The sequence below is a fragment of the Pectinophora gossypiella genome, chromosome 10, assembly GCF_024362695.1.
Source record: "Pectinophora gossypiella chromosome 10, ilPecGoss1.1, whole genome shotgun sequence".
Classification (NCBI taxonomy): Eukaryota; Metazoa; Arthropoda; class Insecta; order Lepidoptera; family Gelechiidae; genus Pectinophora; species Pectinophora gossypiella.
In genome coordinates, this window is record NC_065413.1 from 16,191,192 (window position 1) to 16,212,295 (window position 21,104).

The window sequence follows — 21,104 nt, forward strand, 5'->3', positions numbered from 1 at the left end:
CAATAAACCGTGGTTTTGTGGTCAATCTTTTGGCAAACAGTATATGACCCTTCAAATTACGAACGTAGTGTAATAATCATAAGGTCGATTTTTCTTTGAATCGAAAGTTCTGATTGACGAATGATTGAAAGTTGTAATATCCCACTAAATTCCTCTTTTTAACTAAATGTCAAGAATTATAATTTAAGTACAATTTTTGAACTTTCGCAGATAATAAAATATGCAGTGTCGTGAACCTTGTACTAAAAACCAATCAATCAATCAAAAATTAGTTATTCGGACAACATAAGATCCATAGGGTTAGTAACAAAAACTTACATACTAAGTACGTTAAATGATAATGAAGTGCAGAAGTTTAAGGTATTACCTTATAGTTAGTACTTTGTACTTACTTGCTTACTTATTTTTGTAATTACCTACCTTATAACTATTTTGTTTGGCATAAAATAGGCATCTATTTTAGTCTCTGTTACTATAAAACCATATAAAACTAGTAAAGAGTTTTAATTTTATACTTGACGACGACACTCGCAGCAACATACGTTTACTGATTGATTCATTATTTGTTTATTTTTGACTAGATTTTGGATTATGACATGCATACTTTACTATTTGGTCGCTATTTGATTTCCTTCGGTTGGGCTAAAAAGTCACCTAGTCAAACCTATAAATTTCGAAAAATTAATTTTGATTGACTTTGACTTTTGTTGAAAAAAAAAAAGAAAAGAACGTAAATGGCCGATGACGCCAATTTTCATTAAAAAAATCGTAAAATAATTCGTGCGTAATAAAACTTGTTTCAAATAGTTTCCACAGAGTTCGTCAGTTTTAGATTTTGCACTAGATTATTAAAATGTTGGGATCTGGAGACAGTAGCCATATTATAAAATTACGCGGCTTGCCTTTCTCTACGACTGTGGAAGATGTCCTGGATTTTTTAGTCGGTGTCAACGTGGTCGGCGGCAAAGAAGGTATCGATTTTTCCATAATCCCGTTTTTCCGTGGCGAGAGGAAATCTTGCGTAACCTTGTTAAAGTCGTAAATCGCCTTGACAACTAGTAACTTGGTCATAGGTTACAGAAAACTTGTTTACACTCTGAACGTAATTTTTAAACATCCCTCGCAGATGCTACAATAGATTGTAGCCACATTTGTGGTGACTAGCCCATCATACAGAATACTAGACTAAATAAATAAAAGTCTTCTAAAGCTTACTGTACTTATTTCTTGGTTGATAACTTATGTCCCTTTCACCAGGGGTACACCTTACTGAAGTGCGACCAGGGCGACCGTCAGGAGAATGCTTCGTAGAAGTTGAAACCACTCAAGATGTGGAAGAAGCCCTGAAGAAGGATAAAGAGAATATGGGCAAGAGATACATTGAGGGTGGGTTGTTATACATATATCAGTATTTCAGCACAATCATAATCACATTTTATATTATAGGAAGAAGAAGCAAATAAGTTTGGAATATTAAACAACTGAGACTAGCTGCTCCCTATGATGGATGTTTTGATGTTTGTCCCGCACATCAAGTTTCATATTAATTTATAAATCCTGTACTATATTGACTTAGCAAATTGCCATACTTTATTATGTTACTTTAATAACAACATGAACTATACACCCAATTTACAAAACCCAGTTCACCCAGTTTTGTTACATACAAAACTTTTATGCTAAATTGGGTGTATGTCTATACATACAAAAATAATCACGAAACAAAAATAATATTACAGTATTCTCAACCGATCGTCAAGATATGGAATGGGCACTAAATGCTATGCGCCAGAGTGAGAATGGGTTTGGTGGGATACCCAACGTTTCTGATGACATGGGTATTGTCAAACTGAGAGGTTTGCCTTTTGGTTGCTCCAAGGAAGAAATTGTTCAGTTCTTCAATGGTGAGTTGTTTTTTTTGATTTCGGCCATCATCAGATGTTTAGATTGAGGCTTGGATGAAGAGAGGTTGACTTGCTTAATGTTTTTATATCAGTTCAGGTTGATACATATCAACTAAAAGTTGTATTAAGGTTGCTTAAAGGTTGAAAGGCAATATGTTGTTGTTTATGGAAAACAAGACCTTACAAGGGTGTCTTATGTGAATTTTTTGATGTTAAATCTTTATAAATTAGACACTAGACTAGATATTTTGAAGATCTGTTTTAGTAAGTGAACACTTTTTTTTTTTTTTTTTTATTCTTATTTTTAACGAGGCTTTGAACACCCTGTGTGATCATGCCAGCCTCATAGGTGCTTTCGTGTACCTATCCCTTAGACAAGGGATTGCTCAACCAGATAGTATAAACTAAAAGCCTTATTTGATAGTGGCTCTGCCAACCAGCAATTGACTTCTCCACTTAGTGAACAGTTCTCCAGTGAACACTTATTTAAAAAATATATCTATTTTAAAAGATTTATATTTTCCACCTCTATAGCAACCTCTCTTCTATCTACCTAAAAACAAGAAAAAAGAATACAAATTCAATCGAAACATAGATTTCATTACAGTTTATGACTGGGGATGTATAGGTTAGTTGTAGCTGTGCTGTGGTCAAAATCACTGTCAAATTATACACATTTTACACAAAACATGCATTTATTTTCTATATTTTTCTAATTTGATATTTTTAAAATCAGAATCATTTATTCAACGTAATAATCATGGATAAACTTGTTGAATGTCAATGTGTCTTGCAAGTGTCATTGAATTTATCAGTTTTGTTGCATAAATGTGTAAAATTTTTGCTGTTTTTTAAATTTGGTTTAATGTGAAACAAAATTTTGCATATTTCTTTTCTGTTGATTTTAATTTTGGCCTCACACACGTTTAGTTTTTATCTATTTAGTTTATCCAGGTGCCTTGAGTATGTTTGGTTTCTTGATGTACAAATTAATTGATTGTACAAGAATTAATATAACAGTATAATTTTGCCTTATCCTCATATTTATCATTTACTGAAAATTGCAAGACATTGCATTTTATCAAATTTTTCTATGGAGATCCATGATCAATCATGATTCAGGAACAAAAATATTGTAGTTGTCTCTGTCACTCTTAAACTTCCTTGACCATTCACACACATTTTCCATCTCACTTCTCATGTTACTGAGACAATATTAAACCTTGTACAGTCATGAGCACTAACATGTACCGACTTAGAACCCTATCACATTAACATTATTATTTGACATGTAGCAAGACTTATAGTTCAACTTGCGAAAAACGTTAATGTGACATGGTACTAGCCATCAACAAACCAATGCCAAAGCCGTAGAAGCTAGAATACTTAGCGGTTTGACCACAGCTCGCTGATCTGACTTGTTATGGGCGGGCAGGGCTCCCGGTGGCCCCAGACGGGGTGCACTTGCTATTGGACCACACGGGGCGGGCTTCGGGAGAGGCGTTCGTACACTTCACTGACAAGGGGAGCGCTCAGGATGCTCTCTCCAGGGACAGGGAGAAAATAGGACACAGGTGGGGGGATTTCTTACGATGGTTGCGTACTGGTGGGGGTTTTTGGTAATGTTGCCACAAAGGACAATTTACCCTTTTTGAGTGGTAATGGCCTTCAGCCATTCTAATGTTATGAACTCTAAGAAGAACTTTTTGATTAGGATTTTGATTTTAATTGGTTAAAAATTCAGTTTTGGTGTCATGATGAGAACAATATTTCTTGTATTTCATTGATGGCAATACTTAATTGTACGCAGACTTTTAAAATCAAAGATATATTAGAAAAATAATGTTGCCAGTAAAGTCTTTGGTTGCTGGGCGAGGTTTTTTTAACCAACATTGCTGAAAACACCCACCAGCCAAAATAAGACCACAACAACCATTTATATTGGTGTAGTGGGATAAGTTTGGGACCTTCTATGTTGCTGGTCTAAAGATATACAGGGTGTTAGTGACGCCATAATGAAAAAAAAATTGAATGTCTTCTTGGTTGTACTAGAAAAGATGGTTGGTGTTTTTCTTGTCGGAAATGTTTTTACTACGCCGCAAAGTAAGTCGGACAACGCGAACAGTCGTTAGACTACGTATATATACGTGTTGTACATTGATGGCTTTGACTAAACTGTCATTTGTATTTTAAATTTGGATTCTATGGGTATGGGTTTGGGTTGGCTTAAAGGACTGAAAATATTTAAAAAAAAAAACACCAATTTTTTTCATGAATTATCCGATAGGAAATTCCACTTGATATCAACTCAGAATTATGCTCTGAATGATCCTCCAGTTTTCGTTACGACGTCACTAACATCCTGTATAATCCTAATAACTATAAAATAAAAAATAATATAAAAACTTTTTTTTTTATCTATTATTTACTATAAAGGCCAGCAACATACTGGAGGGGAATTAGTTACAATTTTGGGATAATTTTGATATTAATTGCATAAATTGGATTATTATAGCACTTTCATTCAACTACCTTTGCTCTGATGATATTTTATGGTGATTGGGACAAATCTGAATGTGGATTAATTTATTATTTCTAATTCGCCTAAACGTGTTTTAAACATCTTGCCTAAACATCTTTTGTAGAAAGAGATAAGTCTTTCTACTGAGTCCACATAACAGGATTTCGCTATTTGAAATCCTAACATATTTATTTTTAATTTTGTTAAAATTGGCAACTGCAAAGTCACTAAATTATATTCTTCATTCATTATGAGCTCAATTAAATTAATTCCATTTGCTAAAAGCTGGCTCTACTTTATAATATTCCTTTTTTGAAAATGTCTGTTTATGTTTTCCTTTTTACTAATGGCCAGCTTATTTTTTTTGACGTGACTTATTGTAGATTTGCCGCAGATGGCATTAACTACTTGGCCGGAACTAATGGCCAGCCTGAGCAAAATTCTATAGTTTTCAATCACTATAAAATATCAGCCGTTTGGTAGCCAACATGAAGTGTTCTGATTGGTTGTGAGTTGTGAAGGTGGGGCCGAGGGCGCGAGGGAGTGGAGCTGGCTGGAAGACGTACTTTATTATCTATGGTAATAGTGGTAATAGGTATCCTGGGGATGGAGTTACCTCAAGGACGAATTGTTACCTAACTCGAGGTCAAGGTTACATAACGGAAGTATTCGTTTCAACACAGAATTTAGAGATCTTTTTTGAATGGCATTAGGTCACGAAAAAGGGTTGTAGGCATAGTTATATCGATGATTTATAAAACAGAGCATTCCTAAAAAAAGAACAAGAAATAAATAAGTGGGTGCAAATCTTTGACAAGATTTTGTATGTTTTGGATAGGATAAAATCAAAAATGTTTGTTCAATAGTCAGTACACAAATAATACAAAACTAATACTTGTTTGATAGTGTTGTCGACACCAAAAGTAATAAATTTGTAGCGCTACAGTAATTTGTATTAGTAAACATTTGAATAGTTAAGATGATAACTAAATACCATTTGCTTATATTAAAGTACCTACTTAATCCTTGAAAATATTTCACTTTGCAATGTATAACTGTTTGAAAAATTAAGAAAAATGATATTCTCACTTCACCGGGTTATTATGTGGTTATTATGTGTTTGGTAATCGAAAACTTTTATACGTCAATGACATGTTGACATGACTTTTGGGGTCATCACGGTTGTATACGTTCTGCCCTTGAACGTGTTAACACGTTCAGACAAAATCATGATTTCCGTATTTTTTTTACAAAGTTGTTTTATAGTCGTAATCGTTAAGACATGTGTATATTTGCACTAATAAATAAAAACTATGGTTAATTTGGAAGAAAAAAAAAACAAAATTGATAACGTGTCACGCGGGTGTCCTCCATAGCTTGAATGAAACAAGCCACATACTCATGTTTAAGCAAATAAATTATCTTTAACTTTTTTTGCGTGGTGTTGAACGTGTTAAGGACCGAAAAAATTCGCAGTTCCAAAAGCTGCAACATCATCGTCCTGCCCTTATCCCACTCCAGGTGGGATTGGCACAACATGTATTCCTCTTCCATGCATTTCTGTCAGTCGCCATCTTGGTACTCACATCTTTACAATCCATCCACACTTTCTTGTGTCATCCCCTACCCCTATAGCCAGCCACATTCACACTCATAACTTACCTCCAGAGTTCCTAAAGATGCATGTGTACTGGAAAACACTGGAGCATTTGAAGCATCAATATACGATGTGCGACACGCGACATGGATTTACCGATTTTTGGAAAATCTGTTGATAAAGTGTGTTGATGATTCCTTTAATTTTGTTGTGATGAATTACTTAATTGTGTAAATAACGAAATTAATTGTTTGATTATTATAATGATATAATGTAATGACTATTTACAAGTACATACATGACATGACATACAAGTATACCTAAATTGTAACAATATTTGCATGCTATTGTTGATAACTGATAAGGACGAACTTCTATGTACATCCATCTATTAATGTACCCTTTTCAAAGAAAGACTATTTCTAGAAAATTTGCCGCCAAAACGCGCGCAAATTGAGCGCCGGTGGCCAGCACTTGTATTAGTTATCAAATTGTTCATAATGATACGATACACCGCCACTGGATGGCATTTCTTTCCGTATGTAACCTCCTACGGTTAGCGACATCTAGTTACTCGATGGCGAAGTAGAGTAATAAAATACTGCGTTCCCTACCCATACTACGAAAGAGCGCCAATGGCGTGAGTTGGTACTAAATTTAAAATTTATTTATGGACCGGACCGGCGGACTCTTTCTCGCCGCGACAGAGATCATCTGTCTCTTTCTGTGCAGTACTGTGAGAGAGTGACGGGTGACGTATGTCGAGGCGAGAAAGAGTCGCGCGCTTACGGTGCTAAGCCCACAGGTCTGTCCTTACTAATTGATGACGTACGTGTTTAAACATCGCCTCTCATCGAGAAAACAATGTACATATCATTCTATCTACACATAATCACCAGGCATTTCCAATTTCCAAAAAAAACAACAGGAATTTCGATTACCAAATCGCCCACAGAATAACCTACCTTCGGAAGCCCAACCAGTGCCTCCCACTGACAGTTACCTCTCCCAACAGATACATAGAAGTGTTCCTGAGTTCCGCAGACGAGGTCCGCTCATACAGCGCCCGTATGGAGGATGGATTCCGTACGTCGCGGGGATACCGCCCCACGCCGTATGATAGGGGCGATAGATTCTCGGGTAGCAGCCGGTTCAGCGGGCGTGGAAGAGGGGGAAGCTATGGTGAGTATGATGATTGTTATGGTTGAATCATCACTAATTTAAGAGCCACGCTCTTGTCGGTGTAGCATTCTCCATGCTACTTTTTAGGGAAAAATAGAGCAGTGGTTTCCCTCTTGCCTTCTGCCTCGCAGTACTCCGTTTGACGCGAGTAGAATGACGCCCAGAGTAGTCTATTTTAAAGCCGTACTAGGACTAACTGTCCTCTGCCTCTGAATAGGACTGACAGTTATACTGCTGCCCTCTGTCAAATAAAAATTGTTTATTGTCACAAAAAAAAGATCGACACAACATTGGATACTATAGCTAGGACACACAAATGCTATAGAAGTAAAACCCTGCTACCTGAACTAGGAGACCTGTATCTCAGGAAGTAGTGTTCAGCAATTACATCTTTTATAACGTCAGTTGAGGCAAACCATTGTTAAACTGAATTTATTTGACAATAAACTGTGTGTGTATAAATAAAAACAAATAAACATGCATTTTGTATGTTAATTGTGTTTGTGTGTGTCTGTGTGCTTGCGTTGAATATATCCTAGGGTCTCTGACTACCCCGATTAGGATTACAGTCGTGAGGTAAACCTAGCTCAGTCGCTGGTGGGGAGCGGAGCGTTGCCGTTCTATGCGTAGTATTTCCTTATCCAATGGCAGTAGCCTGTAGTCGGTGTGTCGCCGCAGGTCGCGAGGTGTCTGGCGGCTACGGCGGGCGCGGCGGCGGCGGCGGCGGGTTCCGCGCACGCGGCGCCGGCGGCGGCTGCCACTGCGTGCACATGCGCGGGCTGCCCTTCAAGGCTTCGCCGCAGGATGTCGCCTATGTGAGCGTGCATTTACATTTGTTCATCATTATATTTCGTCGTTGCCAATTTAAAAGCTCTTATGTGTCGCCCTTAGGTACCAAATTTATTTTTTGTCAGGATCGAGTAGTATTTTGCTCCTAAAACATTCAGTACGAACTCTTATGTACTTACGTAACACATATAGAAAACATTTTCAGGTAGTTTTTTAATTTCTGTAAAATAGACCCGATTGCACATAATAGATTTCAAATTCGCAACGACGATTCTATGGTTGACTTGAGCATAGACAAGCATGCTCCACTGCGGGTTGGTAGACAATCACCCAGGGCCTGAGCAGACGACGATGCGGGGCGGGCCGGACACTTTCACCGTGAACGATAGAGCGAAGGGAATCGTATACTGCCAACGCACGCGATTGTTAAAAAAAACGCGTCGTCATTGCGCGCCGGGTACTGAGTACGCGCTCTTTATTGCTTCGCGGTCAAAAATGATCGTTGTAATCGTCGAGGCCCTTAAAAAGTTCGTTGTGTAAATTGCCCCGACGGAGATTCTAGCTCGGAATTCTACTTGGTTGGGCCTGAACAAATCATACAAATACTCCATGAGTGCGACCGAGATAGATAATCCGCTCGCGAACCGTACTCCTTAACGGCTTTCGACTTAAATAGGCCAAAAGAGCTTTATATTGATGCGGGGCGGAGACAGTCCCTTCTGTACAGTCATGAGCAATATAATGTACCCACTTTAGAACTCTGTCGCACTACCATATTTGACATTTAGTGAGACTTACAGTTCAATTTGTCAAAAAAGTTAATGTGACATGGTACCAAAGTGACCGTACGTATTGTTGTTAATTCCATGTCCGCTATATCGTCTATTTCTGCTCCCAGTTCTTCAAGCCGATCCGGCCCGTGAACATCAACATCCTGTACGACAACAGCGGACGCCCCTCCGGCGAGGCCGACGTCGAGTTCGAGTGCCATGAGGACGCCATGCGGGTGAGTTGACAAGCTCAGGTGAGAGCCCTATGAATCATAGTTATACCAGAAAATCAACTTGACATTTCCGCATATAAAAGTAAGTGTGCAAATGTCAAGGAGTGTCAAATAGCAATATCGCTGGCTTTTCGGCGGGAAACGGGAACGGGACAGTTGCTTTCTTCATTGAGTAATCTAAATAATTAATACGAAGTGGTGTTTTGTGGTTAATGATCGCATTAAGTTAGTCGGAAGACATTCGCGAGTGTTATTATATTGGAGTATTCAATGAACAAAGTGTATCTGCCTATTTTCGCTTCGTGCCGGGAAGCCGCTTCATGACTCAAAAGTTTATGCGGACTTTTGAGTTAATTCGTTTGGGGTTCGGAGTAGGAGTCTACTCCAAGGGTGGGGGCTTAGGTTTCATCATCATCATTCATCACCTTTCATCATTTCATTAATCATCAAGAAAAAAAATACGTAAGACATGGCTGTATGGGCATAGTTCCCTTTGCCTTACCCTTCGGGGAAAACCAAAACAAAAAAAAAGCAATATCGCTTTTTAAGCTGAATAGGCTAGTTTCCAACTAGTGTAATCAGTTACTTTTTACCAAACGTTAAAACACGAAATTACTATGGAATTTGTATGAAAAAGCACACTGTGACACTGTGAATGTCGGACATATTATTACGTTTTTCTTGATTATTAAAAAAGAAAGTCTTTCATTAGTTTTAGATCTGTCTTTATTTAGTTATCAGAATTTCATAATTTTTCTTGAACTTAGTGTACGATTGCTTCAATGAAGCCTCTTTAAAGCCCCTGTTTCATCCATCGAATAAAAATCGAAAGGTTCTAGATAAGTTCTGCTTAATTACAAAAAAAACCGTGTCAATTATCATTAACCTTTCACAGGCGATGCGCCGGGACAAAAACAACATGGACCACCGCTACATCGAGTTGTTCCTCAACTCCTCGCCCGGGGGTAGCGGGTTCAAACCAAACCGGACCTTCCGCAACTACTGAGCAAGCCAGGACTGAAATGCCGATATCTATCATGAGTGTACCTGTCAGTTAGCACACATAATATACTGTTATCGAACTATCGATAGATTGACTATCTACAGTTGACCTTGAAAATTATCTACACTATCGATAGCGAAAATAGGACAAAAGAAGTACAATTATTCGGCCTTATTGCTAAAAAGCAATTTCTTCCAGGAAACTTGAGGGTGAAAGAAAGTAATTAAATTCTACTAACCACATCATACTCCTGCCCTTAACTCTTTAACTGCCGATATACCAGACACAATATATTTTACACTGTGTCTGGTTGAGATCTGCGTTCCGGCAGACGAGAGGTTAAGCGGGGTCGCCATAACGTATATTCCACTTCCATACATCGCAAATTTACGTCTTTCACACACACATGGTTCACAAAATCCATCCACACTTTCTCCCGTCATCCCCCACCTTCCATACTCATCCACATTCATCACTCACCTCGTAATATGCCTTTCATCCCTACCCCCAGAAACCTTGTTCATGCTTAGCATATAACAAAGCATATTAATGTTCAATTTACGAATCTTCCATTTAAAAACTACCTCCACATCATATAATTTCGAATATACATTTTTTATCAGCAAAGCCAGTACAAATACTGATTTTGAGCGACTACTTGGCCGGGCAAATGACTTGGCAAGTGGGTTAGTGTTGTTAGCCTGTATATACTTGTACATTGTATGGATTCGGCATTTTAGTTCCTAACATAGACTGTTTAGACTTCACGTACATTTGTTAATAATTATATTAAACACATTTTTACATAAGACTTCACATAAGATTTTATGCATTCGTCATACTTTGGTAATTCGGTTTCCTTTTGAGAGATCGGTAAATGTATTATTATATTTTATTTTGTTTTATTTTTTAATTGTGTCTCACGAGCAACTTTCGTAGTACCTACTAAACTGTTGCATAATTATTATTTAAAGCTTATGTTAAGTCGACGGCTCATTTTAATAATGATCTGTACTCACTCAAGACTTTTTAGCCATAACTTTAAAGCCGTATAATTGGTTTAGATTGTTAGAGAAGCAATTTCTTTTATTACTTCTCCTTTTCAATTAATTTCATAATAGGACCTTTGTATTGACACTTTTATATTTTTAATTTTATAAATTTTGCATGATTTATGTAATTTAAATGCACGGTAAACTATATTTTTTTGTAACATCTGTCACACTGCATTTATGGCAAATAAAGAATCTTATCTTATCTTTAGGTCATGGACGTATTGGCGTGTGAAAATGGGAACTAACGGCACATCGTATATAAACGTCTTTTATGTCAGTTTATTAAAGATGGTGCACACACAGGCCTGTTGGCTTAGATTATCTACCGGGTAAGAGCCTTTAGCGCTCCCCACTTCTCCAGCCAAGTAGTTAATGCCTTTGGTGGCGTGGGAGTGCTGTCGCCAAAGGATGTTATTCGAGGTACTGAACTGTGCATAGTTACTAGCTACAAGTTGGTAGAGTGACTAGGGAATCAACGGTCCAACGGTCTCATGTTGGAAGTTGTATATATGCGTCACGCTGTGTAAACTTCGATAGCGCGTTTCAGGACTGCATTATTGAACGGTGGCGCCATCTGTTGCACGTGAGCGGAACTAGCTGGTCAACTAGTTGGGTCCGCCATACCCGGCAAATGTACAATAAGTTACGTCAAAAAAAAACAGCACACCAGCCCCTGTCAATATCATCCACGCGCCTAAAGACCTTTGTCAGTCTATAGCTAAGAAGTTTTGAGTAATTAAAAGAAATTAAAGTGTACCTAGAGTACCTACTTGTATAATTTTGTCACTACAGCTCATCCACATGGAGGCGGTATTAGGCTTAGAGGCAAGTTTGTATGAATCCACTCCGTAACGGATTTCTGTGTAAACTTGAACGACGGGTACATAAAAATCCCGACCCGCAAAGCTCCCGCTGTCGCGTCTATGTGGATTGAGCTATAAAATGGTGCCATTACACAACGCAATATAATAAAAACCTAATGACAATTTTAATAGAACTTTTAAAATATAGTGTTTATTTTTAAATTAAAAATAGGTTTGCATTTGACCACAACTTCACCTAATGAGACGTGGCTTCAGTCGGAACACACTTAGTAAATGCCCCTTCACTTGAGAGAGAAAGCAGTGGAGCGAGGTACTTCATCGGCCCAACAGTGCGTACTCCAGGGCACTGTGATCGGCAGATACGCAGTACAACTGGCCGGCCCTCCTAGCAGTTTCTCTGGACACGAGTTTCGTCGCTTGGCAAGGCTTTGTCTGAAGCCCTTTATTAGCTTATAGAATAAGGAATAATACTACGTATGGAACGGCAACTGTCCCGCTTTCCACCAGCGGGTGAGCTAAGTTTACCTTCCCCCCCGCCCTCGGTCTTACTTTAGTCTTCAATCGTAAACGCCCCACATCAGATGCGCTTGTACGATAACGTCAATGTGTAGTGTCTGTGTAAAACGAGGTGGTATAAAGTGTCCGCGGTAGGTCAGTGATACAGTCTTCCCCTATATTGCGTTGTGTTATGCACCGTAGCAGCATTCTGAAATTGTCAATTATGAACAACTAACTGTACTTAGTAATTATATTAATTTGGGACGTTAAAATATAGTATTTTATTGTCGAACGAAAGATTTTTACAGGAAAATATTTACATAAACACTGCTTTAGGAGTACCCAAGTTTTGACGCGAATAGACAGTTAAATTACGGAGTAAGTAATATTCGTAAGTAGACTAGATAAATAATGTATCTGTTTGATAAATGGAATATTTTCCAATTTAATGCAAATTAAAAAAACTAAAGTAAATAAAAAAAGAATTGAACCGTTTACGTACAACTTCAAAATATATGGTACTCTCAAACCGAACGTTTGGCATAATGTAGCATGCACTAACGCATGTGTTAAGACACAAACATAACACAATTCATCGGGTCATTACTCATCGGGTTTATACCTACACCCGATGCATCGAGCCCGATAGATTGGATAGTAAAATAAGTTCTTTAGTTAGGCATCGGAATTGAGAAGTATATTTATTCTTTCATTCAAGTTTTTGTACCCGTTTGTGGTTGTATAAAATATACAATTAAGTATGACATAACTACAATCAGTTTGCAATATTTAATACATAAGAAAATTAGAAAGATCATAAAGTTCAGTAAACACAGCGCGGACACTCAATACAAAAATCTAGTTCTTACTGTGTGCCGCTTACCTCGTGCGTAGGAGTGAGATAGACAGCGCGCGCTCCCTTACTCCTGAACGATTTACGGCTTAGACTAAAGCGGCCCCCGTCGGGGGGTGAGGTAACTCAAGCTAGTATCGGTGCGGGGCGGAGTGTCCCTTCTATACATAGCATAGTTTATGGTAAAGATCACATGCTTTGTTGAATCTCACAAGAAATATAGAAAAGAATCGAAAGCAAGCACTTTGAAAACATAGAATAATTAATATTAGGTACCTCTGAAACGAAGCGGACGGGTCCAAATTATTTTTATACCGTTTTACAGCTGTTTTATTTGCTATTGTGTAAGTACCTCTGAGATATTAGGGTTGATTTGACGTTCGCTCCTTTTGTCTAAAAACGGAAAATCTTACGTGATGATGACTATTCGGACAGATAGAAATTTTAGTCCGACAGCTCGTAGACTAGTGCCGTCTTCACTTCCAATAAGTACAAGAAAGAGATAGAACTAGTTACAGTCCTGCCAAATTAAGTTTTGGTATCTCAAATCGGCATCATTGTCGAACTGTAGGCTTATTTAGTAGCGTTCATCCTTCGGTGTAATACTGAGATCGGTCGTAAATTAAAATCAAATTATTTATTTAACGTTATTATCAAAGATAAATAAACTTGTCGAATACTTATCCATTTTGCAATGAAAGCAGTGTAAAATTGATTTTCGTATGTAGAATGAACTTGATTTTGATCTATGACAGTCGATAGTTCTCAGTTGTCCACCGACGCTGTCAAAAGTTATAAATTAAGGTTGGCCGATCTCCGGGCGTCAAACGTTAATGTTAAAGGGGTCTATAAAGTATGAGCTCCACTAGATAGCACGAAACTAATGAATAAAGTCGCTATAGAAAAATGTACACGTACTTATGTATATCAGATATGTGGAATTCATCATTCAGTCGCACACCGGACATTTTATACAAAAATCTGACACTCCCTCTTACTCCTTTACCATTTAGACCCAGACCCAGAGGGGGTGAAGTCTGCGCCCGATACGAATTGGTGCGGGGTGGAAAGTTACCGTTCTATACGCAGTATTATTCTTTATTCAGTAGTGTCGACGCTGCTAGTGGAACTCGCAGTTACATCGCACAATTGTATTGTGATATTTCAGGCGTTGTTACAGTGACATTTGAAACGCTGTTGCTTTTAAACTTATGCCGTAAAATTGTGAATTCGCTGCATTTGCCGCGCAAAGCAACCGGTCTGTAAATACACTTAATTTTACTTTAAAAATCCGCTATGTGTTTTTTAAAGAACGTAAGCTGGAAAGCCCCTCATTAGATATCTACTATATCATGTTTTTAGTTTTTTACTGTGATGATTGATTTTTCAGTATATAAAACCTAATAGATACTACCTATCAACTCTCTAAAATGATTTCCCTCTCAAAAGAGGCTACAAATTGGTGCTGATTCCTGTAGACACCTGAACTTTATTTTTAGTTATATCTGTCGTTTTCTTATCCGTGGAAAAGGAAAGGGACGAGTAGTCGACAGGCTAAAAATGTACCACTCGTATAATCTGTTTTACTGGATTACACTGGATCACTCGGGAAACTTATTTTCGGTGACTAAAAAAGTTTACAAGTATAACTTAAAATAAAATTAGGGGATGTTTGCTAAAATCAGCTCTATTGTCTTCCGAACTTAAAGCTCCGTCTATCTCCATAAGAATCATACTACTCTCCAAACTACTCTTCTGGGTCGAACGTCGTGTCTTATAAGGAGGTGAAGGAATTGGTCTTTGATATACAAGAATGGAGAATGCTACACCGACAAGAGTGTGGCTCTTAAATTAGTGATGATGACTCTTCTGGGTAACGGCTGTTTTAAGTTGTGTAATACAAAAGTCTCATTTTCTTAGTCGAGTAAGCATTGTAACAGCGCCTGAAGAGTAGGTATTTTGAATAAAAACACCAAATTACTTAAGTCCTTTTGAGTATTGACCGTTATTGTATAAAATGACTGCATTGTCAGAGTTATTTGATGTCTTAGCGATGTAAACTTTTTACTTTAATAAATTAATATAACAGTAATATTAACTTGTGTGTCATTTACTTTGTTTGAGGTTGTTCTTTTATTTTGAATGATTGATTGATCAATCAATCAAATCATTTATCCCTAGTTTGGTTAGGACATTACAGGCTGATCACCAGATTGTCCGAAAGTAAGATGATCCGTGCTTCGGAAGGCACGTTAAGCCGTTGGTCCCGGTTACTATTTACTGGTGTAAGTTAGTAGTCGTTACATGAGCCATGTCAGGGGCCTTTGGCGGTTCAATAGTAACCCTGACACCAGGGTTGATGGGGTTGGTAATCCACCTCATAATCCACACGATAGAAGAAGTAGCACCATTGCGTAGTAGACAAGCGCGTGTAGATTGGCGACTCGACTCGATTGTGTCACGATCACGATACCTAGATAAACAGCTTAACGTATTTTGTTATTCCCTCACTTCCAGCAGAAAAGCAACATAACATCTGCAGATAATAGTTATATTATAAAAACAGAGGATACACATTAGTGTGTACACCTTTCCATCATTGTAGAAATCAGGCAGCAATAAAAATAAGTCTTCAAATAAATCATGAGCAATCATTAGTGAGGTACAGATGTGTGGTGCAAGGTATGAGCGGTCAGCGGATCGAACGAAGCGGAAAGAATAATTACAAGAGAAGAAAGAAAAATATACAGTGGTAGTGTTTCGAACCCGACAAACTTTAAGGGTGGATTCTACTAGTAATTTCATCGAGAAAACGCCCCCATATGTGGGGTCAAGAAGAAAACAATTTTTTCTTTGAGCTTTTTGAGCTTTCGATAATTTGTCATTAAGTATTGTTTTTTTTTTATTGTTTGGGTTCTATGCAGCTGAAAGCACAATATGGAATTGAAAATAATAAAAAAAACTCAAAATTTCATGAATTTTGCGACGGAAAATTCCACTAGATATTAACTCAGAATCATGGTCTGAATCATCCCTCAAAGTTTTCGTTACGATGTCACTAACACCCTGTATAAAAAGTAAAAGCCCGGCCTCCTATCCCGCGCACCACTCCCCAACTTTCGGTGGGACCGCGGGGCGCCGCTCCGAAGGCGGCGGCGCGGCGGCACTCGCGACGACGCAAATAAGTAGGCGCCACTGCCCGCGCCGGCACCGGAGCCCGACGGCGGCCACATCCACCATCAAGATAATAATGTGTAAAACAGTATTGATTACGTGGTTTTAAAATTTAGACGACGGCGCTCCCCATTTGTCCGGCCAAGTAGTTAATACCATTAGCGACAAATCTACAAAGACGTAACTCACGTCAAAAAAGGGCTGTTCACCTGTAACCATAAAGTTTATAAATAAATCATTTTTTTGTAGATTTGCCGCAGATGGCATTAACTACTTGCCCGGACAAATGGGGAGTGCTAAGGTCTCTCACCCGTACAAAATTTAGGCCTGTGGGTGCACACTTGGGCACGAACCTCCACTCAGGGCGTCATTTGAGAGGATTCCTTATACTTATTAAAGAAAGAATTCATCGACCCTTGAGAGTCGATAGGGACATTGTCGACCACGCCGGCGTGGTCGGTATCGGGGTCCTGAAGTGTTTGTTGTCGGGTGCTGATTGGCCGCTTCTATAATTGTCGTCAGCATCGTACACACAAAAAACATGTGACACAGAACAAATTCGACAATCATTGCCGTGCTAGGAACCTGCAACCTCACACTGCGAGTCAAGCGTTTTTCAAACTGCGCTACCACGGTTTCAATGTGAAATCTGTTGTGTACAAATAAATAAACAATAAATAAATACATAACTACATCAACATCGTCAGATTTTAACGACCTCTGTGGTGCAGTGATTGAGCGTTGGGCTCACGATCCGGAGGTCCCGAGTTCGAATCCCGGTGGGGACGTACCATAAAAATTACTTTGTGATCCCTAGTTTGGTTAGGACATTACAGGCTGATCACCTGATTGTCCGAAAGCAAGATGTTCCGTGCTTCGGAAGGCACGTTAAGCCATTGGTCCCGGTTACTACTTACTGATGTAATTATGTAGTCGTTACATGCGCCATGTCAGGGGCCTTTGGCGGCTCAATAATAACCCTGACACCAGGGTTGAAGAGGTTGGTGTTGCTGTTGCAGTTTCTTGTCATTTCTTCTCCTCATCCATAACACCTTGCGAAATGACGTAAATTCAAAAATGTTACATTGACCTTCAACAAGTTTATCCATGATATACCTACCTAATTACGTTGAATAAATGATTCTGATTTCTGATATACAATTTTGGGAGGGTTTTTTTAAATTTCTGCCTAAAATTAACGTGTTTTTTATAAATTTTATGCCTGTCGATTACCATCCCTTTCCTTTTCGATCTTAAGATAAACTTAGATGGTGTGTACTCGAATCCGCACCACTATATTATGCATAATGCAATGCGCAACATTAAAAGCTCATCTTCATAATCCAGTCCAGTGTAAGTATAATGTAAATAGGTAGCATCTGGTATTTACTATTTATAATAAAGAGATCGCATGGGATGTGATCGGTAGCGTCGCGGCGGCGCCTCCGGGGGCGCCGGGTGCTTCGCCGCGTGGCGGCGCTCTGGCGTGCAGCTGGGAGATCCGCGGATGGGTTGGATGTGGGTTCCATATAGCGATAATACATCTTTCAGCCATAACACCTTGCGAAATGACGTACATTCAAAAATGTTAAATTGACCTTCCACGAGTAATCCATGATAATTACGTTGATTAAGTGACTCTAGTAACGGCTTCCGTGGTCCAGTGGTTGAGCGTTGGGGTCACGATCCGGACGCCCCGGGTTCGAATCCAGGTGGGGACATATCATAAAAATCACTTTGTGATCCCTGGTTTGGTTAGGACATTACAAGCTGATCACCTGATTGTCCGAAAGTAACATGATCCGTGCTTCGGAAGGCACGTTAAGCCGTTGGTCCCGGTTACGACTTACTAATGTAAGTATGTAGTCGTTACATGAATCATGTCAGAAGCCTTTGGCGGTTCAGTAATAACCCTGACACCAGGGTTGATGAGGTTGGTATTCCACCTCACAACCCACAGGATAAGAAGAGAAGAATGAGTCTAGTTCAAACACGCACCGAAAAAAAATGCCATTATAAGGCCATGGTTTTTGGCAAACGGAATGTAGCAAATTGGTAGGGCGTAACCATGGTAACCACGATCTCGAGCCAGTCTAATAGCATCGATTTTCCCTTTTTATTTTCTTAATATGACCTTGATACATTAGTCTCGGGTTGATTGGGAAGTGTAATTACCGCTTTAGTCTTCAATCGTATGGCATCAAACGTCACACACACATATGCGGTAACCGTCAATGTGTAGAGTCTGTGTAAATAGAGGTGTTTTGTATAGTTTCCGGGGTGTGCCGGCATTCTAACCATCGCGTTTCATATGACGTTTTTCAACACATATTTGCGAGGAGAATAAAATTTCCAAAACACATGACGGCAATGTTGAAGTAGCAGTGCGCGCGCAGATAGAAAGAGAGGCACTATCGCCAAGTGCCAAGCAGACAGCCAAATACTGTGTATTAAAATGTGAAATGTTAACAAAAATAATTAATTTCAAGAAATAAAATGTTTATCAAATCAAATCAAATATACTTTATTGCACAGAACTACATTTAAACAATCAGACATTAACACATGAATACAGTACAATTTGGGCGGCCTATGTTATGTTTATTATCATATTTTAATTATAACAGTTAATTTATTCACATGAATATTTACTATTTTCGCTCCTTAATTTTTGGATGTAAGTAGAAACTCTATGATGGGATTAAAAAACTGTAATAAAAAAGCATTAGTGTGGTAGTCACATTACAGCACGTGTGTTTTAATAAGGTGCTTTATGTACCTGGCTTTTTGGCGGGAAACGGTAACAGGACAGTTGCTTTCTTCATTGAATAATCTAAATAATAAATACGAAGTGGTGTTTTGTGGTTAATGATCGCATTAAGTTAGACGGAAGACATTCGCGAGTGTTATTATATCGGAGTATTCAATAAACAAAGTGTATCTGCCTATTTTCGCTTTGTGCCAAGAAGCCGCTTCATAACTCGAAAGTTTATGCAGACCTTTGAGTTAATTCTTTTGGGGTTCGGAGTAGGAGTCTACTCCGAGGGTGGGGGCTTAGGTTTCATCATCATCACCTTTCATCATTTCATCAATCATCAAGAAAAGAATACGTAAGACACGGCTGTATGGGCATAGTTCCCTTTGCCTTACCCTTCGGGGAAAACAAAAAAAAAAGCTTTATGTAACTTTTTTTTTTTTGATGTGACTTATCTTAGATTTGCCGCAGATGGCATTAATTCGTATACCTAATAGTGGTGCAAACAGATCTACTTTACGAGCATAAAAAATATAATTTAAAACACTCAGTCCGCTTATCTAGTGGCCCTAGAGAGCGGCCAATAGTTTTTGAGTGTTTGCATTGCATGGAATTGTGACACTATTATATAAATTAGGGACGGACTTATTGATTTCCAAGGAGATGTATTACTCTCAGGGGATCCCAGGCGACTTAGGGGGCGGCCTGAAATAACTCCCATAGACACATAGGCATAACTCACGGAAGTAATTCATTTTGCCAGCTCTAAACTTTGCCATGTCGTGATAAACTATGGTTAGAGGTTACCTTAATCGCTCGTCGTTTAAAACTGATTGACAGAGCAGCTGTCTTGTAGCTCTGTCCACCCCATTACGGAGTTTAGGCGTGAGTATCTGAGGTTATACGTAAGTATTATAACGGTCTTCTTCTATCGTGTGGGTTGTGAAATCGACGACCGACCTTATCTACCCTGGTGTCAGGGTTGCTATTGAGCCCCCAAAGGCCCCTGAGAAAGTAAGTAGGTATACAATAAATAAATATGTTGGTAAACGGTTTAAAAAGTACCTAAAGTTTACCTCAGTATAGTCGTCTTAAAGTGAAAACTATGTAAGCGCTTTTTTGAAAACTCACATTCACACACACACACAAACACGCGCGTACTCACATTCTCGATTTCTGTCTTCCTAAATCCTAAAATGAGATACGTTTTTCGAAACGTCAAAACGTTAGTTTTCCTTATACTTTGTATGGAAATACTGTTCTGTGACGTCATCAATAAAAGCGGTCAAACGTCGCACTCATTGTTACTTAATTCATAAATAAAATGGGAAAATAAGTCGAAAAGTAAAATGAGATTGATTTTTGATCGTGTTAGATTGGCTTTTATTTCTAGTTTAGCATTTTATAATATACCTTTGAACCAGTCAAAATAACCTATTAATTTAAGTCCGGGTAAAAATTGAGACCATATTTTTTTATCTGGATTTAAACTAATTTGTCTATTACTTAAGTACTAGGTTTTGCCAACAAAAAATGAAAAATGAGATTTTTTTAAAAACACCTTTATAAATGTGGCTTTTACTCTAAGGCGATAGGTATTTAATAGGATGGCGACACATCAACTGAAGTGTTCTTGGGATTGTCTGCAGGCAACCCACGTCTATTGGTTCAATGTTGGTACTTCCTTGCCAATGGAGAATAGATTTAATCATCTCCACATTAACCCTTTCACGGGTAGAGACCATGGGTCATTGAAGGTTCATAATAGATAGTATGACACCTTGGAATCGGAACGTCATTAGAGGTTCTGTCCTTGAAAGTGTTAATCCGTCATTCTCCCGTTTCTCACAGGGTCCGCTTACCTGACCTGAACAGGTCCGGTTTTTTACAGAAGCGACTGCCTGTCTGACCTTCCAAACCGTGAAGGGAAAACCAGCCCAATACAG

The 21,104-nt window shown here is 38.6% G+C and overlaps 1 protein-coding gene across 1 annotated transcript; it reads left to right on the forward strand.

Moving 5' to 3' along the window:
- Window positions 1–719: 719 nt before the first annotated feature.
- On the forward strand, window positions 720–15,327 carry LOC126369983 (heterogeneous nuclear ribonucleoprotein F). Its single transcript, XM_050014597.1, has 8 exons — window positions 720–971; window positions 1,258–1,386; window positions 1,740–1,904; window positions 3,340–3,478; window positions 7,038–7,204; window positions 7,883–8,019; window positions 8,892–8,999; window positions 9,892–15,327. Exons 1-8 carry the CDS (start codon window positions 854–856, stop codon window positions 10,000–10,002), a joined length of 1,074 nt encoding a protein of 357 aa, XP_049870554.1. The 5' UTR covers window positions 720–853; the 3' UTR covers window positions 10,003–15,327.
- Window positions 15,328–21,104: the final 5,777 nt, after the last annotated feature.